This window comes from Cetorhinus maximus, chromosome 14, assembly GCF_964194155.1.
Source record: "Cetorhinus maximus chromosome 14, sCetMax3.hap1.1, whole genome shotgun sequence".
In the NCBI taxonomy this organism is placed as follows: Eukaryota; Metazoa; Chordata; class Chondrichthyes; order Lamniformes; family Cetorhinidae; genus Cetorhinus; species Cetorhinus maximus.
In genome coordinates, this window is record NC_135892.1 from 112,091,010 (window position 1) to 112,117,526 (window position 26,517).

The following is a 26,517-nucleotide window of genomic DNA, read 5'->3' on the forward strand; positions in this document are numbered from 1 at the left end:
CAGTGACAGAGTGCAAGGCGTACGTATAATATAGTAAGCTTCCAAACATCTTCTCAAAAGGGCTGGATAATTATCCAAAGAGGAATAGGACAAGCATTACAAGGTGAAATACAGATAGAGGTAACTGAGTGCTGTGAATAACACAATAAGGGAATAACTTCCAACTTCAGCAGGAGAAAACTGGCTGCGCACTCGCCCAATTTTCCTGTTGAAGTCAGTGGAAAAATAAAATCAGGCAGGTTATGTGATGGGCATCCGATTCAATAACGCCAGTTTCACAACCCTGCCCAAGTTGAATCTTACTTCCAGTGATTTCTGAGTATATATATCTCAGAAATATTTTTTCGATACCGCATATAAGCCGAGGCCAAAGCCTAGACTGGCTATTGTCTAAAGTAAATAAAATGGCTAGAAAAGTAAGATATACTACTGAATATTAAATATAGGGTACCTGTAATAAGTTCCCACCCATGGCGCCATCTGCGATTCTGCTTGTGGAAGAGGGTTCAGAGTATCAATGTGCAGACAAACAACTAGACTTCCAATGCTAAAGGTTGGGTACAGTCAGTGAGGTTTGTGTCGGCTCGGGTGAGAGACTTCCCACGCCAAAAGTTGGGTGAGGTTGGTGAGGCTCGTGTCAGCCCAGGTCATGTCAGCTCAGGTCACAGACTTCCCATACTAAAGGCCGGATACAATCAGTGAGGCTTGTGTCATCTCGGGTCAGAGACTTCCCGTGCTAAAGGTTGGCTACGATTGGTGAGGTTCATGTCGGCCCGGGTCATGTCAGCTCAGGTCATGGACCCGCGCTAAAGGTCGATGCCGTTAAAAGAAATGGGAGGCTTTTGGATGTGTTCAGTTTACAGATGCTCAACCTATATACTATATATATCTGTATATGTGCATAGAAATGTAGGTATCTGGGCCCTCGAACCTGTGCTGTTCCTATCTCTACATTGGAGCCATTTACTGTAGCATCTTCCTTCATTTGTTTCCCACATTCCCTCCCAGACAGCATGATTGGCCCAATTTCAGAAGCCAACCGTGTTAAAATATTTTTGTAAACTTTATCTAGATTTCATCCTCACCTTCTCCTTTTCTCAATTCAATGATCCTTAAATGTTTCACAACTTTGAACACATCCTGCAACTTTGTCCACTCCAGTGAATAAGCCTTTGGCTTAAGGCTTTCATCATAATCATAACCTATCATCTCTTTGCAGAACCTAAGGAGAGTTGAATGGATGTTGCTCAGGTGTGGGTGGGGTGGAGCAGAGACAAGCTTTGCAGAATCTTTAGTTGTTCTGCAACATGGGCCTGAATTTTTCAGGCAGCAGGCGAGCTCAGTGGGAGCGGTCACGGAGCCGATCGCCACCCACGATCGGCTCCATGCCGCCATTTTATGCGAGTGGGCCAATTAAGGCCCGCCCAGCGTAATATGTAAGCGGTAGCACTCAGCGCTACCTGTACGGGCAGGGGGATGAGGGAGAGTCGGGGCCAGTGCTCTTTTGCGCGCTTCAATCTCCCTGAAGCACAGGGCTGCCTCAATATCGAAAAAATAAAATAAATGGGTCAAAAATTATTTAAACATGTCACCTCATGTGACTGTGTTACATGAGATGAGACATGTTTTTATATTAAGCAATTTTTAAAATTTATTTAATAAAAGCTTTAGGAAACCTCATCCTGCCCGTGGATGAGGTTTCCTAAAAAACGCAAAGGCCACTTGGCCTTTTCACCTGCCCAGCAACCGTAAGGTTGGACGGGCAGCATTAACAATTACTTCAATTACTTTCTTAATGACCTTAACAGGCCATTTACATATCGGCAGGCGTGAAGCCAACTCCGGCGCGTGGCCACCAAATGAAATATCGCGGGACTGCGCGATGACGTCGGGACGCACGCCCGATGTCACTGCGCTTCATTCATTTGATGTGTCGGCATGTTGGGCCAGACCCCGCATGCCGAATGAAAATTCCTGCCCTTGGAATGTTTTGCTGCAGGGACTGACTGAGGCAGAGACAATTGCATTTTTCAGAACATAAACATATAAATATTTAACACAGAAGACGATACAGGTCCATGGGACGATGGGATTAGATTTGAATTGCTTTAACAATAGTTGGCACAGGTATGATGGGCTGAATAGTTTCCTATTGTAAATTTCTGTAGTTTTATTGATTAAATAAATGAAGGAAAGTAAGAGTTCATTATGCAGATTTAATGGAATGAACAGTCTTTGTCATTCCATGATTTCTGTCCTTTATGCAAAGTTTTAATAACGAGCATGTGCACTGAAGTTTTAAATTAATGCTGTTAAGGTGCAGATTACTCACAATTCACAACATTATTTAGAGACATTTGACAGCAGTATTTATTTCTGAAGGTATGACTTACAATTGGTCCCCGTGGTCCTGGAGGTCCATTGGGTCCTTGATTACCTGGAAAGCCCTGTAATTTGAAAGAAATACAGTTTTGAAAGGGATCAAAATGAGTGGCTGTACCTTTTAGCATCAAGCATATATCCCCTTAAAATATGGCCTCAGTAATTCAATTGTCTAGTAGCATATTCTTGATTCCAGTCAGCTGTAATTGGCACATGAAGAAAATCAGCTACTAATTTCTGTTGGGGCTCTATATCTGTTCCAAATATAGCCCATCACATCAGATGGATGGGATGGACCAGGCAGAGAGAATTCCCAAGTGGGGAATTTTCCCTGCCCCAGCCTCTTCCAGCGCCAAGTGCCTGATTGTCTGGATATGCCTGATAGCCAGTTGGCTGAATGGTGTAAAGAGCTGTCCACTGAGGATTCCAGGCCTGGATGCTGCATGAAAATTCCAGCAGCAACAAATATTCTCGCCCCTTTATAAAATCAAATGGCCAATGGCACCGCCATGTGAAAGTGTAAATGGCCAATGCCACTTTTCCTGCCTCTGTCACTCAGCAGATGCCCAGGATATACCAATAGTGGCATGGATACATGCCATTGCTATTTAAATGAGATGATAGCTCCTTCACCCTGGCAGCACCAAGAGCAGAAGTCACTTTCGCCAATGGATTTTGGAACTAATTAACTGAACAAATTTCTAGTAAGCCCACAGTGGGTGTGAAATGGGCCTTGGGAGGTTTCACAAAATGGGTGATAGTGACTTGGCAGCCCATTTTACACACTGCTTGATTATCTTCCTCATTGGCTTTAATAGAAATTAGTGCAGGGTGGAAAATGAGCAGCTGATTAACTATCACCCTTCTGCAGCACTACCTAAAAGAGAAAAGTTCCACCAGGCATCTCAAGGCGCCTTGCAGCCCATGAGGTATTTTTGAAGTGTAATTTAGGAAACGGGGCAGTCAATTTGTGCACAGCAAATAGCAATGTGATAAAGATCAATTTCACCCCCATATTGTTTGATCGAAGTTATACACCTGATTTATTTTCTTCTGCCATAACAGAATGACTCAGAATCATACTAGGCAGTTTCCCACACTCTGTTGTCTAGTTTAGCTGACATCAGTCATTCAGTCAGTTAGCAAGTAACTCCAAGGCCCACAAGGTAACACTTATAAAGAGCCACCTATTTGTTGTTAAGCTTGGTTCAGTTGGTAGCACCAGTTGATTCAAGTCCCTCTCCATGATTTGATCTTACAATCTAGTACTGGGAGTGCTGCGCCATGGGAGATGTTCTCCTTTAGATGACATGTTGAACCAAGAACCATCTAGTTGTTCTTGTAAACAATAAAGATGTTGACCTAGATTTTATGATCATAGCCTCTTCATCTTATTGGGTTCCCATTGGTGTTATGATTGAAACTGTTCTGTCATTGTATCATCACTCAGAGAAGATGGGAGTGGTACCTTGTTCACTATTCCTCATAAAAACAATACCACAGAAAATGCAAATCAACTGGTAATTCATCTCATTACTATTTGGGGCCTTTACTTTGTGTAAATTGGCTGTCATGTTTGCCAATGATGATCATACTTCAGCAACATTATATAACAAATGTTCTCCAGCCAGAGTCCCAAACTAACCCATTTAATGTTGGCCTTCATAGCCAGAGGATTCGAGTACAGGAGCAAGGATGTCTTGCTGCAATTACGCAGGGCCTTGATGAGACCACACCTGGAATATTGTGTGCAGTTTTGGTCTCCTTATCTGAGGAAGGATGTTCTTGCTATAGAGGGAGTGCAGCGAAGGTTTACCAGACTGATTCCTGGGATGGCGGGACTGACATATGAAGAGAGATTGAGTCGGTTAGGATTATATTCACTGGAGTTCAGAAGAATGAGGGGAGATCTCATAGAAACCTATAAAATTCTAACAGGACTAGACAGGGTAGATGCAGGAGGGATGTTCCCGATGATGGGGGAGTCCAGAACCAGGGGTCACAGTCTGAGGATACGGGGTAGACCATTTAGATGAGGAGAAATTTCTTCACCCAGAGAGTGGTGAGCCTGTGGAATTCACTACCACAGAAAGTAGTTGAGGCCCAAAACATTGTATGTTTTCAAGTAGGAGTTAGATATAGCTCTTGGGACGAAAGGGATCAAAGGATATGGGGAGAAAGCGGGAGCAGGCTATTGAGTTGGATGATCATCCATGATCATAATGAATGGCGGAGCAGGCTCAAAGGACCGAATGGCCTACTCCTGCTCCTATTTTCTATGTTTCTATGTAAACACCATTTGCAAACAGGATGCAAACTAGAGAACTAAGAACAATTCCTTATCACTACTTTTCCCATTACAGTAGACTCATCTCACATTCCTACACCACTCTACTCCTCCCCTCCTTCAATCTCCTGAAGACACTGACTTCTGGTAGGTACAACCCATGATGATCCAACAGTCCTCCAGCGCCTCACCCCTGTACCCAGTCCTCAGGTTTGAGACTTGCCTGTGACAGTTAGCAGACTGATTGTACTGCATTTTCACTGAGTTAGGATGATTCGGGAGCCCTTTAAGAATTGCGGGCAGGTCCCAATTCTGGGATACCTGAACTCATAGTTCGGCATGGGGGAAGGAGGGGCCACGGAGGTGGGTGGAGGGCATGAGGGGGCCATATGGGTGGAGTGCCATAGCTTGGCATAGGGGGGCATGAGGGACCACATAGGGTTGGTAGGGGGGGTATGAGGGTGGCATGGTTGGTGCATGAGGAGTATGTGGGGATTGATGGGGTGTGAAAGGTGATCACTGGAAGGCCTTTGTGTTTTGTTTTAACTGGGATGAAGTCTCACAGCACCAAGGCAAGCCTTTTAAACAGCCCGCTGTGGCAATTACAGCCAATGGAGCACTTTTATTGAAATGTAGTCACTGTTGGAATGTAGGACATAAGTGGGATAGAAAGCATGCAGCTTATAGCGAACCAACATGTAAACTGTTTTTTTGAATGACTGAAATGGTACCTACCCTTGGACCCTCTGATCCTGGTGTACCTGGTAGGCCTACCCGACCGGCTGGTCCCTGTTAACAAACAAAGCTTTCATCAGATACTAGTATTAAAATTCACCCTTAAAGGTACTATTATGTTTATTTCCTAATGTCACAGCTTCTGACTTTAATCATTGATCTGTAGAAACACAAAACAACAGACAAGTGCTTAAATCTTGGATACATTACTAAACTCTACATTATAACTTGTTGTTCAAACAAATTCTTAAACGGCCATCTTTTCTCACAAATTAAACTGCTAGGTGCATGGCACCTAAGCATTCTTATGCATTGTTCTACTTGTGACCTTCACAGATGTGGAATGACCTGTAAATGAAAGGTATTGAAAACACCCAATGGTTTCATTGCCCTTTTAAGTTATGTTGAGATTTACAATGTGTGTAATGTATTCCAGACCCCTCTGTTTCATACAGTAATGAATGCTCAGAGGCTGGAAGATAAATTCAACTAAAGAAGAATTAGACAGTTTTTTCAACTGTGGCTCAAACCAAATTGAACTACTGCTTTCACCCAAGCAATCTACAAGTTTTCTTATTGAAAACAACTTCAGGAAAAAGATGAATCACAGAACATCAGGTCCTTTTGGCTGGTGAGCTGCAAGGGAGTCATGAGGGTGCAGGCAGGCAGGAGAGTGGAATTAATGCCCCAATCAGGACAGCCATGATTTTGCAGGCTCGATGGGCTGAATAGCCTACTCCTGTTCCTATTTCTTATTATCTTATGAAAGGAATTCACCACTGTTCACAAAGATTTCCTGTAATCTGTTTTAGCTGGCTTTTGTCAATAAAGAGTTGGGACAAAAAACCTATTTGAGAATGGGATTGTTGGTCGAGCAAGTAGTCTAGACTGAGAGAAGCACCATGCAACATGTTGGTGTCTGAGGCTTTGGCAGGGGGCAGGGCAATACTTGTGCTGTGCAACAGGCCAGGATAGACAAGAAATGTATGAAAAGCCTGCCTTTTACACCGCAATCTCACCATGCATAAAAAAAAACAATCTCTATTTGGTTAGTGAGTTGACTCAGAAATCCATAGATGTGAGAAAGAAGTTGCACAAGCATAGCCACCATAACAATGTGAAATTAGAACTACCAGTGCTACATATTTCAATTGAAAATAATTTTAAAATTGCAAATTTCAGAACCTGTAAGTAACTCTGTTTAGATATTTTAGTTTTAATGATGAAAATGATGTGCTTTTTCTTTAAATAGAGCATTATAACAATTATAATGTTCAAGCAAACTAATGCAGTATGTAGGTTGGATGTACTGTTCTATCAGGCAACCACTGGCACAGCATAGGTTGGTGCAAGGTAAAGCTCCCACTGTACTTTGCCAAGAAGTAGGCCCAGATACAAGATACGTTGAATACAATGTAAAGCAAGCACTGCACTCTATCATCAGGTATGCTCAGATATAAGCTAGGTTGGATGAAGGCTAAAAGCTCCTACTGTACTGTTTCATCAAGCAATCATCGATACAGCATTGTTTAAATGCAGAGTAAAGGTCCCTCCACGCTGCCCCATCAAGCACTCTAAGATCAAGCATCAAACTATCCCAGAGGAGCACCCCTTTATGTTACTCCCATTCTCTACAACAGTCATGGCGTCGTCTCTTTCTGAATTAGATTCCCAATTCAGTCCACTTTGTGGAAAGCTTAATACTGCAAACTCACCAGCCTTTACACAATGACCTAACCCCAGGGAAAATAAAAGAGAGAGAAAGAAACTTACTGGTCGACCTGACAATCCTGGTTCTCCTGCATCACCTTTCAGTCCAGTACGTCCCTGTAACACATAGCCCAGATTATCAGTACAGGTAAGAAAACGGCCCTTCAAGGACCTACACATAAGCAAGTTTCCCACTAATTTCAACTATAAGGCGTCACTGATGGAAATAACATAGGAACAGAACTAGGCCATTCATCCTTTTGAGCCTGCTCCATCATTGTTAGATCATGGCTGATCTGTATCCAAACCCCACTTATCTGTCATTACACAAATCCCTGATATATTAATCCAACAAAAATTTATCACTTTGAATCTTGAAGGCCTCAATTGTGTCAGCATCTGTTTGCTTTTGGAGTGGCAGAGTTCCAAATTTCCACTTTGCGTGAAGAAGACCTTCCTGCATAGACTAGTTCCAATATTAAGATTATGTACCTTTATTTGGATTCCCTCACAAGAGGATATAGTTTAATTAAACACAGATTCATGCAGTTAAAATTCTGGGCTCGAAACATTAACACTGTTTTTCTCTCCACAGATGCTGCCAGACCTGCTGAGTTTTTCCAACATTTCTGTTTTTATTTCAGATTTCCAGCATCCACAGTATTTTGCTTTTATGTTGGTTTCATTGTTTAGCTTGATCATTCTTTGGCCAACTCCTAATTATTGTGCTATCACCCAATCGCATCGTGTGTGAAACATGCTGCAACATTTTATTATGTCAAAGGCACTTTCCAAATATAAATTGCTGCTTGTATCTGAATATTGCTGCTAATTATTATTTATTTATGAATATCTCACCTCGGCCACATAACCCCTCATCAAATGAAATGTGGAGTTGGTAAAAGGGCCAATGTCATTCTTTCCAGCTTCGGGCGTTAATGTTGGGCTGCTTTGTTGAATTTTGGGGGGGAAAAAATCACTCAACGTACTTAACTTCAATCAATGTAGAGAGATGGAGAAACTACAAAGGGAGCTAATCTGAAATTAATTTTTTTTAAAAATAGAAGCTGCAAGGACACCCATACTTGTGAAAGGAAAAGGCTGGCCAATGTTTACGTACATGTAGGTCTTCCTGATTCAAAACATTACTCTAATCAGATGATGGTACACCTACAGTGTATTCAGCAATTTTTCTCTCTCATTTAGATAGAAAGATTGATAGAGCGATGGAAAGGCTGACATCCTTAATACACAATATGAGAAAAGCAAAGATGAGAAATAGCTATGATGAAAAAGCAAAGATGAGAAATGCCACCACCAAACACATCTTCCCTTCACCCCCCCTCGGCGGCATTCCATAGGGATCGTTCCCTCCGGGACACCCTGGTCCACTCCTCCATCACCCCCTACTCCTCAACCCCCACCTATGGCACCTCCCCATGCCCACGCAGATATGCAACACCTGCCCCTTCACTTCCTCTCTCCTCTCCGTCCAAGGGCCCAAACACTCCTTTCAAGTGAAGCAGCATTTCACTTGCATTTCCCCTAAATTAGTCTACTGCATTCGTTGCTCCCAATGCGGTCTCCTCTACATTGGAGAGACTAAACGCAAACTGGGCGACCGCTTTGCAGAACACCTGCGGTCAGTCCGCAAGAAAGACCCAAACCTCCCTGTCGCTTGCCATTTTAACACTCCACCCTGCTCTCTTGCCCACATGTCTGTCCTTGGCTTGCTGCATTGTTCCAGTGAAGCCCAACGCAAACTGGAGGAACAGCACCTCATCTTCTGACTAGGCACTTTACAGCCTTCCGGGCTGAATATTGAATTCAACAACTTTAGATCTTAAACTCCCTCCCCCCATCCCCACCCCGTTTCTTCCCCCTCCCTTTTGTTTTTTTCAATAATTTATATAGATTTTTATTTTCCCACCTATTTCCATTATTTTTAAATCTACAACTGTAATACCTTGTCAGCCTTTCCACCCCACCCCCACTAGAGCTGTACCTTGAGTGTCCTGCCATCCATTCTTAATTAGCACATTTTCTTAGATAATATCACCACCTTCAAAACCCCTTTGTTCCTTTTGTCTGTGACATCTTTTGATTATCTGCTCCTATCACTGCTTGCTTGTCCCTACAACCACACCCCCTGCCCCAATTTCTACCCACCCCCCCCACCCCCCACCCCCAACCCCCCACCTTAAACCAGCTTATATTTCACCCCTCTCCTAACTATACTCAGTTCTGCTGAAGGGTCATGAGGACTCGAAACGTCAACTCTTTTCTTCTCCGCCGATGCTGCCAGACCTGCTGAGTTTTTCCAGGTAATTCTGTTTTTGTTTTGGATTTCCAGCATCCGCAGTAGTTTTTTGTTTTTATATATGAGAAATAGCTAGTTGACTCATTGATATTCACCTCTCAAGTCTCTTAACTTTATAATGGTATCCAGCTGTATTTTCAATGTTCCTAGTGGTTTTTCCCCTACTATCTCATCTGGCAGATTATTCCAAACATTTATCACTCTTTGGACTAAATTCTTCCTTATATCTGTTTTAAATTTACTTGTCATAAATTTAAATTGATGTCCCCCTACTCCTGCTTTCCTGGCTTGTTTTAAAGTAATGAAATAAAGCTTCCCTCATTTCATATTTTATGTGTCTGTATATCCTTAAAGCACCTTCATTCTTGGTTAATGAATCTGGCTTCTGTAATCATGCCTCACAGTTAATCCTCTTTACATCTGGGACTGGTCTTGCTGAACCCCTTCCCAATACATGAATACCAGAACTGAGCACAGTACGCCAAGTGTGATCTGACCAGTGTACTGTATAATCTCTGAAGAGTTGTACAGTCTATTATTCCAGCTATACATTCTAGCATTCTATCAACATTTTTACCACATTGAACATTAAGAGTCTGCTGTTATTCCCAGGCCCCCTTTCTAAGTCTCCTTGTGATATATCTATTTCATTCATTCAACTCTTAGAACACGATTTATGCTTGAAGTCTCTGGCTGAATGATTTATTTTCTATTCATTTAAGGGCTGTGGGCATTGCTGGCAAGGCCTGCATTTATTGCCCATCTCTAATTGCACTTGAGGTCATGGTGAACAGTCTTCTTGAACCACTGCAGTCCGTGTAGTGAAGGTGCTCCCACAGTACTATTATGTAGAAAGTTCCAGGATTTTGGCCCAGTGATGATGAAGGAATAACAATATATTTCCAAGTCCATTGCGCCTGCTGCTCTTGTTCTTCTGTGAAGTAGAAATCAGGGGTTTGGGTCTGCTGTTGAAGAAGGCTGGATGAGTTCCTGCAGTGAATACACACTATAACCATAGTGCACAGGTGGTAGAGAAAATAAATGTTTAAAGTGGTGGATGAGGTGCCAACAAGAGCGGAGCTTCTTGAGGTTTATTGGAGCTGCACTCATCCAGACAACTGAAGGGTATTCCACCACAGGCCTGACTGGTGTAGATGTTGTAAAGACTTTTGGGATTCAGATCATCAGTCACTTGCCACATAATACACCTGCTTTTGTAGCTACAGTATTTATGTGGCTGGTCCAGTTAAGTTTCTGGTCAATGTTGTCCCCTAGGATATTGGTGATGGGGAATTTGGCATTGGTAATACCATTGAATGCCAAGGGGAGGTGTTTAGTCTATCTCTTATTGGAGATGGTCATTACCTAACACTTGTGTGACATATATGTTACTTGCCACTTGCTTGCCAAGTCTTAATGTTGTCATTGTCTTTCTATATGGGGCACAAACCCTTTCATTATCAAATGGAACTGAACACTGTGCAATCATCAATGAGCTTCAGGCCTTATGATGGAGGGGAAGTCATTGATGAAGCAGCTGGACTTAAGACACTGCCTCTGTTTCTACTGCTCTTCCTATTTTGGTGCCATCGCAAACCTGCAACTCAATATCTATATCATTACTGTACATTAGAGGCAACCTTACATAAACATTGTCCCAATGGGACTTCATTCAACACCTGCATTGCTCTTCGTTTCACATTGTTTTAACCAATTTCCTATCCAGAATCATATTGTACCCCAGTTTCCTGTGGCCAGTTTAATCAGCTGCCTTTTGTACGTAACTTTTGTCAAAAGCCATCATAAAGGTAAATAGACTGGTAGCCAGACAAATAGATGGGTAGATATGGTAGTTAAATTAACTGAAGTAAGACAACGATCTCAATCATAAACCAAGCCTCCTTTATGAAATGCAGTGAGATTAACTGAATTTTGTTGAACCATAGGAATTGTTGGATGACAAAAGATCTATTTAGATCGCCTTGACTATCCTGGTAATTGCTTGATACAATGATAATGGAGTTGGTGACTGATCAACATAATTAATCCCTATCCATTAGTTTACAAGAGACCCTGATAAGAAGTGAGTAAAACACCAGTGGTGGAGAGCTTTTGGAACTATGTATCTAAGGCAAAATCTCACTTTTTGGCTTGTAATCTATACAATCACTGGAGAATTTGTGGGACTCTGTTAAAAGGTTTCCCTGTTCATTAGGGTAAAATATAAAACCTAGAGGATACTTCCAATCTTCATTCTAATGGAAGCAGACAGAAACCATGTCAAATAAATCAATGAATTTAATGGAAATCAGTGAAATGTTCTCACGTTGTGGAATGGTGGTAGAACCCAGAATGAGGGGGACAGCTTTTAGACATGTCATTGAAGCAAATCTATTTATGAAAGATAGCCATACAGCAATTAAACATAAATAAAAATAGCTGGAAAAGCTCATCAGGTCTGACAGCATCTGCAGAGAGGAATACAGCTAACGTTTCGAGTCCGTATGACTCTTCATCAGAACTGAGCAATTAAACAAGACTAATCTGTCTGGCTTCTACATTCACTGATGTGACATTAGTATCCAATCTGTTAGTGGCTCTCCTCTCATGCCCAATGGCTGTGATCTGTCTTGTCCTTGTTGTTAAGAACGCACATACTGGTGGGACAAATCCTACAAATTGAGCTTGGCCATGTATGGTTTTGAAAGTTGCTGAATTGATTCTAACTCAAATGGAACACTACCATGGTAACCAGACAGTGAATGCAATAACATATTTAGAAGAAGGAGTGCAGATCTTAATATTTGCTTGAAATAACCATTTCTGCGACGTGAATTTATATACAATCTTCAGATTTATCTCGGAAACTAAGATTTCAATCTCATTGGCGCAAAAATTAAAAATGTAAAATATTTCACTACCATTTTACTCTGTGAAAAGAAAACTTCCCTTCAAAAAACACTTTACATCAACAAGTTGTTAATAACTATTACATTATGGCTTTGAAGTTCAGCTGTGGGATACCAGAGTACAAATGCTGAAAACATTCAGGAAAAGTTCCTTTCACAGCCAATTGAATGAATGCACTGAAAATTATGTTTTAATGTAGCTGTTCAAGTGGCAGACTGAGGAACTTAAGGCAAATACATTAAGCTTTCATATGCGTTTACCACAGAGTCTGGTTTCAAGGCCAGCACGCCCCAGATGGTACAAAATGGAATCCTGTCACAGGAACAGGAGAGAGGCAACGGTTGGGGAAAGCTAAGTATAGCTTTTTAAAGGCTCATCAAAACTGGTGCAGTCTGAGTTTTGTAAGAATGACTCAAAGATTCCAGTTAATTTACATGATTACCTAAAGCATGTTGGTAATTTCATACCTAAAACATTATTGCTTCAGCCCAACGAAAAGGAAGCATTAACAAAAATAGCTGGAAAAACTCAGCAGGTCTGACAGCAACTGTGGAGAGAAAGACAGAGTTAACGTTTTGAGTCCATATGACTCTTCATCAGAAAGGAAGCATTGTTGGGCCTGGTTCATGGGAATGAGGTGGGCCTAGTGGATCAAGTGTCAGTAGGGTTTTACAAATATCATGAGGAGAATTTTCTCCCCTTCGGGTAGGCTGGTTGGGAGTGGACCTAGGCAGGCGTGGAGCCAATTGCCGCCCGCGATCGACTGCGCGCCACCATTTTATGTGGGCGGGCCAATTAAGGCCCATCCAGCCTGACGCGTACCCGGAAGCGCTCAGTGCTACCTGTGTGGGCGGGGGGAGGGGGGAGAGCTGCAGTATAACGTGGATAAATGTGAAGTTATACACTTCTGTGTGAAAAACAGAAAGGCAGAGTATTATTTAAATGGTGATATATTGGGAAATGTGGATGTACAAAGGGATCTGGGTGTTCTTGTACACCAGTCAATGAAAGTAAACAGGCAGGTGCAGCAAACAGTTAGGAAGGCAAATGGTATGTTGGCCTTCATTGAAAGAGGATTTCAGTTCAGAAGTAGGAATATCTTACTGCAGTTATACAGGGCCTTGGTGAGACCATACCTGGAGAATTGTGTGCAGTTTTGGTCTCCCTACCTAAGAAAGGATATACTTGCCATAGAGAAAGTGCAGCGAAGGTTCACTAGGCTGATACCGGGAATGGCAGGACTCCCTTATGAGGAGAGATTGATTCAACTGGGCCTGTATTCACTAGAGTTCAGAAGAATGAGAAGGAACCTGAATGAAACATATAAAATTTTAACAGGGCTAGACAGACTAGATGCAGGAAGGATGTTTCCGCTGGCTGGCAGTCTAGAACCAGGGGCCATGGTCTCAGGATATGAGGCAGGCCAGTTAGGACTGAGATGAGGAAAAATTTCTTCACTCAGAGGGTTGTCAATCTGTAGAATTCTCTACCACAGAAGGCTGTGGAGGCCGGGTCACTGAGTATATTCAAGAAAGAAATTGATAATTTTTTTGGATATTACCTGGATACTTTGTACCAGGAGGACATCATACCACTTAGGATAGGGTCTTCTGATTTGGTCAGTGGTCAGGGACAGGAGAGTGTGACTGCGAGTGAGGCAGGTAAGGGGACCCAGGGGGCAGGAGTGCAGAAATGTGAGTCGCTGCAATTGTCCAATAGGTCTGAGGTTCTCTCAGCTTGTCTGGATAAGGGCGGGGGCTGCAGGGTGGATGAGCAAATTGACCATGGTGCCGTGGTACAGGAGGCCATCCAAGTGGGGAGAGCAAAAAGGAACATAGTGGCAGTAGGTGACAGTATAGTGGGATGGACTGACACTGTTCTCTGAAGCAAAGAGCAAGAGCCCAGACAGCTATGTTGCCTGCCCAGTGCCAGGGTTCGGGGCTAGAGAGGGACTTGCTGTGGGAGGGGGGAGGATCTGGTTGTTGCGGTCCATGCAGGTACCGACGACATAGGTAGAACTAGGAAAGAGGTTCTGCGTAGAGAGTATGAGGAGCTAGGTAGTAAATTGAAAAGCAGAACCTCAAAGGTTATAATCTCTGCATTACTACCTGAGCCACGTTCAAGTTGGCATAGGGTCCATAATATTAGAGATGAACACATGGCTCAAAGATTGGTGTGGAAGAAGTGGGTTCTGGTTTGTGGGGCACTGGCACCAGTACTGGGGAAAGTGGGGCCTGTATCATTGGGACGGTCTGCACCTGAACTGTGCTGATACCAGTGTTCTTGCGAACCGCATAACTAGGGAAGTAGAGAGGGTTTTAAACTAAATAGTGGGTGTCAAAGGATCAAATATGGTATATTAAAGACTAGAGACAAGGTAAGAGCGGAGAATAGTAATATGGGAAATGAGGGTCAGAGAATGGCAGGAAGGGACAGGGAGAAAAAAAACCTAAGAATGCACCAAGAATCAAGACTAGGTTTCACAAAGGTAACAAAAAGACAAAACTAATAGCTCTGTATCAGAACGCGCGTAACAAAGTAAATGAATTGATAGTGTACATTGAAGTAAATAAATATGATCTGATAGCCATTAGGGAGACATGACTGCAGGATGACAAGGATGGCATAGTGGTATTATAACTGAACTATTATTCCAGAGACTTGGGGTAATGCTCTGGGGGCCCGGGTTCAAATCCCCACCACAGCAGATAGTGAAAAATCTGAAATTAAGAGTCTGATGATGACCACGAAACCATTGCCATTAAAAACACATCTGGTTCACTAATGCCCTTTAGGGAAGGAAATCTGCAGTCCTTACATGTGGTTGCCTTTTAAATGCCCTCTGAACAAGGCAATTAGGGACGGGCAATAAACGCTGGTCTAGCCAATGAACAAATTTTTAAAAAAGAATATTATGGGGTATATGACATTCAAGAAAAATAGGAAGGGAGCACTGTTAATCAAGGATGGCATTTGTGCAATAGTTAGAGACGACCTTGGTTCAGGAGATCAGGATGTAGAATCAGTTTGGGTGGAGATGAGGAATACTGGTGGGAGTGGTCTACAGGCACCCTAACAGTAACCACAAAGTATACGAGAAGAAATACTGGATGAAATAAAAGCAAAACACTGCGGGTGCTTGAAACCTGAAACAAAAACAAAAAATACTAGAAAAACTCAGCAGGTCTAACAGCATTTGTGGAGAGAAAAACAGAGTTAATGTTTCGAGTCCGTATGATTCTTCTTCGGAGCATTATTAGAAATGTTCTGTGTTGTAGAAATCTCAAGTATTATTATAAATACTGGGTGCTTGTGATAAAGGGATGGCAATAATCATGGGTGACTTTAATTTACATATATACTGGAAAATTCAGATTGACAGTAGCAGCCTGCTTGCTTTTGTGATAGCACGTTCTGGAACCAAGCAGAGAGCAGGTTATATTAGACTTGGTATTCTGCAATGTGACAGGATTAATTAATGACCTCATGCTAAAGGCACCCCTAGGTGGCAGTGACCACAATATGATTGAATTTTACATCCAGTATGAAAGGGAGAAGAGTGGGTCTAAGACTAGTATTTTAAACTTAAATAAGGGGGCAACTATGGGGGCATGAAAGCTGAGCATGCTGAAGTGAACTGGGATACTAGGCTAGGGGATGGATCAATAGAGTAGCAATGGCAGATATTTAAGGGGATTTTTCAGAATACTGAGAATAAGTATATTCCTACTATAAAGAAAAATTTGAAAGGAAGGACCCACCATCTGTGGTTAAGTAAAGAAGTTGGGAAAGACATCAAACCTAAGGAAAGAGCATATAACTGTGCAACGATGAGTGGCAGGTCAGTTGACTGGTCAGAATATAAGCTGGTCAGAGAATGACTAAAAAGTTAATCAGGAGAAAGAAATTAGAGTATGAAGCTAGCTAGAAATGTAAAAATGGATCGCAAGAATATCTACAGGTATTTAAATTGGAAAAGAGTAGGTAAAGTGAGTGTTGGTCCTCTACAGGTGAGAATGAGGACTTAATAGAGGATAATAAGGAAATGGCACATGAATTGAACAAATATTTCGCTTCTGTCTTCACTGTCGAGGATATTAAAAACATTCCAGTAATAGCTATAAATCAGGTGGGCAGGAGAGAGGAACTTGGTGAAATTACAATCACTAGAAAAACAGTACTGAACAAACTGATGGAACTGCAGGCTGACAAGCCTCCAGGTCCAGATTGAGTTCATCCTAGAATCTTAAAAGAGATGGCTAATGAGAGAGTAGATGTGTTGAGGTTATAGCTCGGCATTTAGAAAAACACAAGGTAATCAGGAAGAGTTAGCATGGTTTTGTGAAAGGGAAATCAAGTTTAACCAATTTATTAGAGTTCTCTGAAGGAGTGATATGCGCTGTGGATAAAGGGGAACCTGTAGACGCACTGTACTTGGATTTCCAGAAGGCATTTGAAAAGGTGCCACATCAAAGGTTATTGCGGAAAATAAAAGCTCATGGTGTAAGGGGTAATGTATTAGCATGGATAGATGATTGGCTGGCTGGCAAAAAACAGAGTATGCATAAACAGGTATTTGTCTGATTGGCAGCATGTGATCAATGTGGTCCCGCAGGGGTCTGTGATGGGACCTCAACTTTTTACAATTTACACCAATGACTTAGATGAGGGGAGTGAAGGCATGGTAGCTAAATTTGCAGACGACACAAAGATAGGTGGGGAAGTATGCTGTGGAGGGACATAAGGAGTTTGCAGATGGATATAGATAGGTTGAGTGAGTGGCAGATGGAGTATATTAAGAGAAAATGTGAAGTTATTAACTTTGGCAGGAAGAATAAAAAAAGCAGAGTATTACTTAAATGGAGAACAACTACAGAATTCAGAGGTGTGGAGGGATCTGGGTATTATTGTGCATGAGTCACAAAAAGTTAATATGCAGGTACAGCACGTAATCAAGAAGGCTAATGGAATGCTATCCTTTATTATGAGAGAAATTGAACATAAAAGTAAGGATGTTATGCTTCAGTTATACAGGGCATTGGTGAGACCGCATCTCAAATACTGTGTGCAGTTTTGGTCTCCTTATTTAAGGAAGGATGTAAATGTGTTGGAGGTAGTTCAGAGGAGGTTTACCAGATTGATACCTGGAATGAGCAAGTTGTCTTATGAGCATAGGTTGGACAGGCTGGGCTTGTTTCCACTGGAGATTAGAAGAGTGAGGGGTAACTTGTTTGAAGTACATAAAATCCTGAAAGGTCTTCTTGACAATGTGGACGTGGAAAGGATGTTTCTTCTTGTGGGTGAGTGCAGAACTAGGGGGCACTGTTTTAAAATTATAGGTCATCTTTATAGGACAGAGATGAGGAGAATTTTTTTCTCTCAGAGGGCTGAGCGGCTTTGGAACTCTCTGCCTCAGAAGGCACGGGAAGCGGGGTCACTGAGTATTTTTAAGGCAGAAGTAGATAGGTTCTTGTTAGGCAAGGGAATCAAAGGTTATTGGGGGTACATTGGAATGTTGAACTCGAAACACAAACAGATCAGCTATGATCTTATTGAATGGCAGAGCAGGCTCAAGGGGCCAAATGGCCTACTTCTGCTCCTATTTCGTATGTTTGTATGTGACATGACTGCTAAAGATTCAAGGGAGGCCTGGGTTGTTTGCTGGAAGAAAGATGTAAGGTGTTCTCACTTGAGGACATTGGTAGCAGCATCTGTGTCTATAGACTGCTAGTCTCCAAACTCCCAAGAAGGTGTTGAGAATGTTCATTTGTAAATATTTATGCTCTGAACTGTCCATTTTCTTCCAAGATAAAACGGAATTGGGGTCTCAAGGATAGATAATTAGCATTTTTACCCAGACAAAGACTTTATCTGATTTATGTTGTCACAGAGATGGACTTTGATGGGTTGGTCTGCCAGGATCCTGGAGTGAGGAAGCAGTTTTTTAAAAATTCTTTCACAGAATGTGGGTATTGCTGGCTTGATCAGCATTTATTCTCTCTCTCTCTTCAGCTACCATGCCATAAGAGGCCATTGGTGACCATGGACCTCCATGTTAATCTTGTTCTGGAGGTGTGGATCATCATTCATCCAGTTTACAAGGCTCTTTAGAAAGATCGTTCGTCGTCTATCTCGATCTCATTTACCATCAATCTTTCGCATCAGCATCAGACTCTCTAAACCATGATTTCTTATTATGTGAAGAAATTCCAACTTTCTCTTCCTGATGTTGGTCAGCAGAGTTCTCTTCATCTCAGATTTTACTAGCGTCTCTGAAATATCTTCATTATTCGCCTCAAAACCACAATTCTGCAGCTTTAATTCTTCGCTGCATTGCTTCACTATCACCTAACACTTGCTTCTGTATGTCAAAATTGGTGTGATATAGCATTTCGGGATTCTCAGCTTTGTTTTCATGGGTAATTTTGAGTGATCATATTTTTCATTTTTTTTGTCATGCACCTTTGGCCATTCCCATCCTTCATTTTATTTTTTGATCGTACTCTCTGTCCAATATTAGCATACTTGCTAGGTATCAAAATTTGTCCACCTGTGAGATCTTTTCATCCTTCACTGTAATCTTACATTCTGGTATGACTTTCTTTTTGAACACTACTAGACAATTTGTTTTCTTACAATTTATTGTAATTATTTATTATAATTTACAGTATTTCCCATCCCTATTTATTCTTGAGAAGGTGGTGATGTGCTGCCTTCTGGAACCGCTGCAGCGCATGTGGTATAGGCATACCCACTATGCTGTTAAGAAGGGAGTTCCAGGATTTTGACCCAGCGACAGTGAACGAATGGCGATAAAGTTCCAAGTCAGGATGGTGTGTGGCTTGGAAAGGGAACTTGCAGGTGGTGGTGTTCCCATGCATCTGCTGCCCTTGCTCTTCCAGGTGATAGACATCTTGGGCTTGGAAGCTGCAGTTGAAGGCGAGGCCGCAAGTCTCAATGAATACAGGTAGGAGCTCATACTCAGATTGAAAAGACCAAATATATGAGGATATGAAATGAGGCTGGAAGATTGGCCTATCTTGCACTAGAGGACAGTTTGCCAGGAAAAACTCTCACCGTGAAAGACAGTTCTGAAGTTAAAAGCTACCAGGCTGGGAGAGCAAAGGAAGGGAAATAAATACTCAAGAGCTAAGAATGACTTTGAACTGGGTCCAGGAAAATCAAATGACTACTTAAGGGACCGTGTAAACTATACCTGTGAAGTGGGTGTTTTGGTTGCGTAAAGTAAAAGGGGAAAGTATTAATAATAATGTTTAATTATAGTGCTTTTAGTCTGTTCATTACAGTAAAGTCATAAAACATGAAATCTTATCATGCCATCCTTTCTGCTATCAACTGGAAACTCAAACTTAATTGCTTAATGTTATTGGTCTCTACAGGGATTGTAACAAATGGAACATTTAGGGGATAGTAGTCATTGTATCATAAGGTTTAGGTTGGCTATGGAAGAGGACAAGGAACAACCCAGAGTAAGAATAATTAACTGGAGGAAAGCCAGCTTCAATGGAGTAAGAATGGATTTGGCCAAGATAAAGTGGAATCAAAGATTAGCTGGCAAAACAGTAACCAAACAACAGGCTGCCTTTAAAGATTGTGTTCAAGTACAGGCAATGTATATTCCCACAAAGGGGAAAGGTAGGGCAAACAAATCCAGAGGTCCCTAGATGGTGAAAGAGATAGAAATTAATGTGAAATGGAAAAAGTGTGACAGATGTCAGGTAGATCAGGCCAAATAAAAAAGGTTCAGAGGGGAATTGAAAAAGCAAATGAGAAGCAAAATGAAGGCAATGAGAAGAGACTGGCAGCTAATATAAAAGGGAATCCAAAAGTCTTCTATAGTTGTATAAATAGTAAAAAGGTGTTAAGAGGAGAATGGGGCTCATTAGGGACCAAAAATGGAATTTACACATGGAAACAGGGGAATAACTGAGGTATTAAATGAATACTTTATGTCCGTTTTTACCAAGGAAGAATATGGTGTCCAGATCATGGTGAAAGAGGAAGTAGTCCAGACATCTGAAAGGTTTAAAATTGATAAGGGGGTGGTATTGGATAGGTTGTCTGTATTTTAGGTTGATCAAGCACCAGGTCCGAATAAGATGCATCCAGTGATACTGAAGGAAGTGAGTGTGGAAATTGCAAATGCATTGGCTGTAATTTTCCAATCTTCCTTAGACTCAGGGGTGGAGCCAGAGAACGAGACAATTGCAAACATTACACCCTTGTTCAAAAAAAAAACGTAAAGATAAGCCCAGCAACAATAGCCAGTTGGTTTAACCTCGGTGGTGGTGAAGCTTTTGGAAATGATAATTCAAGACAAAATTAATTGTTACTTGAGAAAATGTGGGTTAATTAAGGAAAGACAACATGAATTTGTTAGGGAAAATCATGGTTAATTAACTTGCTTGTGTTTCTTGATGAGATAGCAGAGAGGGTTGATAAGGGTAATTCTGTTGATGTGGTGTACATGGACTTCCAAAAGGCATTTGATAAAATGCTACAACAGACTGTGAGCAAAGTTATAGCTCATGGAATAAAAGGGACAGTAGCAACATGGATATGAAATTGGAGTGACAGGAAACAGAATAGTGGTTAATGGATGTTTTTCAGACTGGAGGAAGGCTTATAGTGGAGTTCTCCAGGGATTGGTGTTAGGACCCCTGCTCCTTCTGATATATTAATGATCTAAACCTTGGTCTACAGGGCACAATTTCAAAATTTGCAGATGAAACAAAACTTGGAAGTATTGTGAACCATGAAGAGGATAGTGTAGAACTTCAAAAGAATAAAAACACATTGGTTGAAAGTGCAGACAAGTGGGCAAATGAAATTTAATGCAGAGATGTGTGAAATGATTCATTTTGACAGGAAGAACAGAGACTGACAATATAAAATAAAGGGTACTATACTAGAGAAGGTGCAGGAGCAGAGGACCTGGGTGTATATGTGCATAAATCACTGAAAGTGGCAGGACAGGTTCAGAGAACAGTTAATATAACATATGGCATTGTAGACTTTATCAAAAGGGGCATAAAGTACAAAAGCAAGAAAGTTATGTTGAACTGGTATAAAACACTGGTTCAGTCTCAGTTGGAGTATTATGCCCAGTTCTGGGCACCACACTTTACGAAGGATGTGAAGGCATTGGAGAGGGTGCAAAAAAGATTCATGAGAATGGTTCCAGGGAAGAGGAACTTCAGTTATGTAGAAAAATTGGAGAAGTTGGAACTATTCTCCTTGGAGAAGAGAAGTTTGAGGGGAGATTTGATAAAAGTATTCAAAAACATGAGCGGTCTGGACAGAATAGATAGGGAGAAACTGTTCCCATTGGTGGAAGGATCAAGAACAAGAGGGCACAGATTTAAAGTAATTGGCAAAAGAAGCAGTTGTGACACAAGGAAAAACTTTTTCACACAGCGAGTGGTTAGGATCTGGAATGTACTGCCTGTGAGTGTGGAGGAGGCAGGATCACTTGAGACTTTCAAAAGGGAGTTGGATCATTATTGGAAAAGGAAAAATTTGCAGGCTTCTTCAGAGGACCAGCACAGACATAATGGGCTGAACAGCCTCCTTCTGTGCTCTAATGATTCTATGATTGTTTGATAGGAACCGGGGCTATTAAAACTGAAGTAACCTTCAGACTAGAAATACAAAGGTCTTCCACACGTGTCTTTTAAAATAAGCTAATCCTGTTTGGTTTAATTTCTTGCAATCAGTTTTTTTTCTAAGTATACATTAAATAATTAACTAAATTATGGATTGCGGAAGCTGGTAATTGTATTGAAACATTGCAGTTACACAAACTTGGAAAGGGTTTTCCATCTGAGGCTGGTCCGTTGCCATGACATTCATTTGAGTTTTTCAGTGCCAATAGATCTCATCTTACTAAAGCCTAGGTGCCAATGGAGTAGAGCCATGGATAAAGTAGCAGATTGTTGAGAGATTAATTGGAACTGAGAAGTAAAAAAGTCAATAGCTCTGCCATATTCTGCCTTGCAAAGCTGTTAAAGACCTATGGTAATGAAAAGCATTATAAATATGTTTCTTTTGCAGCTCATGAGCACTATGAGCTTGAACTGTTACTAACATCCACCGTGAAGTCAATCTTGATTTTAAAACTTGTTTATTTGTTGAATTTCATCCATTTCATCATTCAGCACTCTTCAACAGTAGGACCTTGGCTGTGTGAAGGCAAAACTTACACCTGAAGAAATATTTTAACAGGGTGTTGGAAGCAATATGCAGTAATAGAGTTCTCCCCATTGTCTCTTCTCTGGCATCTTGGTCATGGACTAAGCATTTCCTTGCTGAGTAAAGAACCAGATCCATCTTTCTCTTGAATATGTGTTTTTATTTATGTATCCTCAATTGTATAATTTTTCATCAATGTTGATCAAGCAGCAATGCAGATTCTGTTTTGAGGCCAATAACATCTATTGACACTGCAGTGCTCCCATTTCCTCTTCAACCAAGGTGATATAGTCTTCTCTGAATAAACAAATTTGGACCCCAGATGTCTCTCACCCTTCATTTCCACATGAAACTTTACAACATAACATTAGGCAGCAACTGTAATCTGGCACAGCTTGTAAGAAACTTCTTGAAGACATTTACTTAAGCTTTTCTTTTGAGAAGCAGTCAATTGCATGTTGAGAACAATTTAGCAATGCTAACCAAGGTCCAACCGACTGTTGCTTGATGGCCAGCTAATTAAATGAGTTACCACCAAAGAAGGAAACTGATCAACCATGTCCAGTTACCTCTTTTGGAGCTCATCTTGTGGTCATTGCTATGCCAAATGTAAAATGAAACGCGAGGAATTTATGACTGATAGAAACCATTTTATTTTAAATTGGCTCCAAATAATGCTCTCCATTGTGAAATTTGATTCCTGAAGTCGTCAGTTTCTACCAAAAAATTAACATTGTAGTTTTGTGCATTGTTTTTTGTGGTTGGGGAAAATTAGCTTTGACAGTACAGATTATCCACCTGCTGAATCTCTTCTGGATCCTATTTTGTTTCAGAAATGTCACAATACTGGGACTGTAAAAAGCACATATGTTATAAAAGATAGCTTATGGCATACCTGCTTGAGGAAAGCAGACCCAATCTATGGAATGCTCTGATAGCGTACAGCTAGTGAACAGCAAAGCAGCACAGAGGGACCCTGGAGATAATGTAACACTCCTCACAACAAAAGTTAGGACCTCACAACAACGTAGCCTTTGTAGAAGAGGCAATGAAGCAGTCTCACCAATAACACCTAAGAGGAGAATGCAGGCTAATGCAATAGTGTTTCACCTACTGAACCTCCCATATTTGTGACCTCCAGCATTTAGAAGCACAAGCTAGCAAATGCATTAAGAAGACTATCACCTCCAAATTTCCATCCTAGTCACACATCTTTGTGACCTGGAAATACATCGCCATTCCATCATCATCGCTGAGTCAAAATCCTGGAACTCCCTACCTAACAACACAATAGGAGCACCTTCATGAGATGGATCGCAACAGCTCAAGTTGTCTCATCATCAGTTTCTCAAGGAAAACGAGTGATGGGCAATAAATGCTGGCCTTACTAGCGATGCCAAATCCCAAGAATGAATACAAAACAAAACTGGAGTAATTTTTATATCTGGGCAAAAGCAATTCCCTAATAAACACTACATATCCCCTTTTCCCTTCCTCTTGAAATTCTGACCTTATATTATCTGCAAAACTGGAAATGTGTGAAAAACACGTTAAGAAAACACATTTTGTCTTGACAAATCAACCACCAAGTTGGGGATTTGACATGAATACTCACTTACTAAATGGTCTGCGGCCAATGTATCTGTTTGAATTTAGTGAGATAACCGACAATCTGGATAAGTTAGCAGCCAATAAGAATGTCTTCTAATTGTGTCTTTTAACAATGTAGGTAATATTTTTTATTCGTTGTAAAACCAACTGTTTGAAAGGAGAGGGGAGACTAGAATGCCTTTGAAATTTGTATATATAGAAATTAGATTGAAGGACTGTGGTCCATGAGATTTGTAATATTATTCTGGGATTGGTCCTGTTGCTCATTTTTAAAAGCAAACTGCATTACATGCAACATTGTTTGTGCTGTAATGCACACTGATCGACTTGCAACAATTCTGGACTGTTTTCAATAGTATATTGTTATGAAGAGTAGGGAGGGGACAGGAAGCAAAACAGATAGACTCACTGGCTCTCCAGGAAGCGATAGTCCATTAGCACCCTGAGGGCCAGGGGGGCCTTGTGGACCTGGAGGTCCTAGCTCACCACGTGGACCTGGTGTACCCTGCAAAAAAGCAATTAAGAGTTTTATTATTTTTGCTTTCTGCATGACAAACAAAAACAAATCTGTAGCTGTTATTGCAGTCATCTGCGCCCATTACATAAATCTGAACATTGCTCCAAAACAAACATACATAAATTTCACCCAGATATTGGCCAGAGGCTTACAAGTCCTGATGGCTCTGTAGGTAATTACATCAGTCATCATGTAACAGAACTATGCAAAGCAGGTTCAATCTCTAGTTTGTGTTGAGTTAACTGACCTGTTGTAAGGTAGTAAAAAACACCATCCAATTTACACACAGCAAAGTCTCACAAAAAGCAATGAAATAATGTCCCCATAATATACTTTAATTATGTTGATTGATTGAATGGGATCCTTTACATCCACCTGGGAGCGAGGGCAGCCTTGGCCTCAGTTTAATGTCTCATCTGATAGTTGGCTTCTCTGACAGTACAACACTCCCACAGTAGTGCAGGAAAGTACCAGCTCAAATCCCTGGAGTGGGCTTAATCCTATAACCTTTTGACTTGAAGGTAAGACTGCTACCCACTGAGCCACAGCTGGAACCTTAGTGGAAGATGCCCCATTACTGCTGAAGAGGGCGGCATTATCAGAGATCCCATTCCTTGCTATCTGTTGAGCCACGATTGAAAGTAAATGTGCGAATGTCAGTTAAGGATGAGTTTGAGCTGGGTTGAGATGGCCCCAGTTGTAGAATAGCTTGCTAGCGCTCACGGCCATGGTACCAGAGGTTTGCTGGCAACCTTAGGACTGAATCACAGCATCAATTAACATCTTCAGCAGAAAGGGAAAAAAAGCCAGAAGAACTTTAAAAGAAGATACTTACAGGTGGTCCATGTTGACCTCTCTCTCCTCTTGGTCCTTTGCTACCACTTTGACCCTGTTAATGGAACAAATCACAGAGAAAGCAAAATAAACCTGGCTTGCATTCTATACATATGGATTCCCTCCAGCCCTGCAACACCCATTCCCCACCCCCGCACCCTCCCCCACCAGGCTCACAAAAAGCAATCAAACCAAGGAGGAAATGTCTGAGATGGTCTTGTTTGGATATGTTAGGTGACTTAGTGTGTTTCATTACACATGAACGCAATTAGTAAATTATACAAACTCAAGCATAAAAAGTCCTGGCTCAGCATATTTCTTCACTTGACATTGGGTAATTCATAATTGTTAAACTCCAATCCTTTCATTTTCCTTCAATTTAAGTTATATTCAGTGGCTACACACTATTCTATAAGATCCTGAGAATTTTTTGCTAGTGTTTCAAATGCCATCAGCACTGTTGCAAAACCAATAATCGCATCCTTGCCACGTAATGTCTTATTCTCTCTCTCCCTCCCCTCCACAACCCCCCACTTAGTCAGTAGATTGTGTTTACTGTGTTTTAAGCCAGGGAGTGGAAATGAATGAAGTATTTCCTTACAGAAGGTCCAGGAGGTCCTGGGGCCCCAATGCTGTCCTGAGCACATGTGCAGGCGTGTGGAAGAGCTGGACATTTTGCTTCATCTCTCTGAAAGGACAAAAAACAGATGACTTTGGCAGACAATGAAACAAGCTTTTACAAAAATGAAACAAGCTTTTATAAAAAGGAAAATTGCACTAAAAATCAACCTCTTTGCATGGCTGTTGATGTTAAAAACTATGAAACAAACTCAACTGCATTTATTTTTTAAATTAGGTAAAGCAAGGGGATTTGCATTTCTTATGCGGAGATATACTTTGCTATGTATAGAATTTTACCTGGTAGTTTGTATCATTATTTTTCTCAGCATCCTGCCTTTGTTTGGGAAAATAAAGAACTCCTAAGAGCTATAACAAAGA

At 41.3% G+C, this 26,517-nt stretch overlaps 1 protein-coding gene across 3 annotated transcripts in view; it reads right to left on the bottom strand.

Annotated features, from left to right (window-relative positions):
• Positions 1-26,517, bottom strand: part of col12a1a (collagen, type XII, alpha 1a) — a 273,614-nt gene that overhangs the window by 36,815 nt on the left and 210,282 nt on the right. For all 3 annotated transcript variants that reach the window (XM_078557493.1, XM_078557491.1, XM_078557492.1), the window contains 6 exons: positions 26,120-26,206; positions 25,520-25,573; positions 24,577-24,672; positions 7,178-7,231; positions 5,405-5,458; positions 2,394-2,447 (listed from right to left, as the gene is read on the bottom strand). In XM_078557493.1, the coding sequence (XP_078413619.1) occupies positions 2,394-2,447; positions 5,405-5,458; positions 7,178-7,231; positions 24,577-24,672; positions 25,520-25,573; positions 26,120-26,206 (399 nt within the window). The remainder of the gene's footprint in view (positions 1-2,393; positions 2,448-5,404; positions 5,459-7,177; positions 7,232-24,576; positions 24,673-25,519; positions 25,574-26,119; positions 26,207-26,517) is intronic.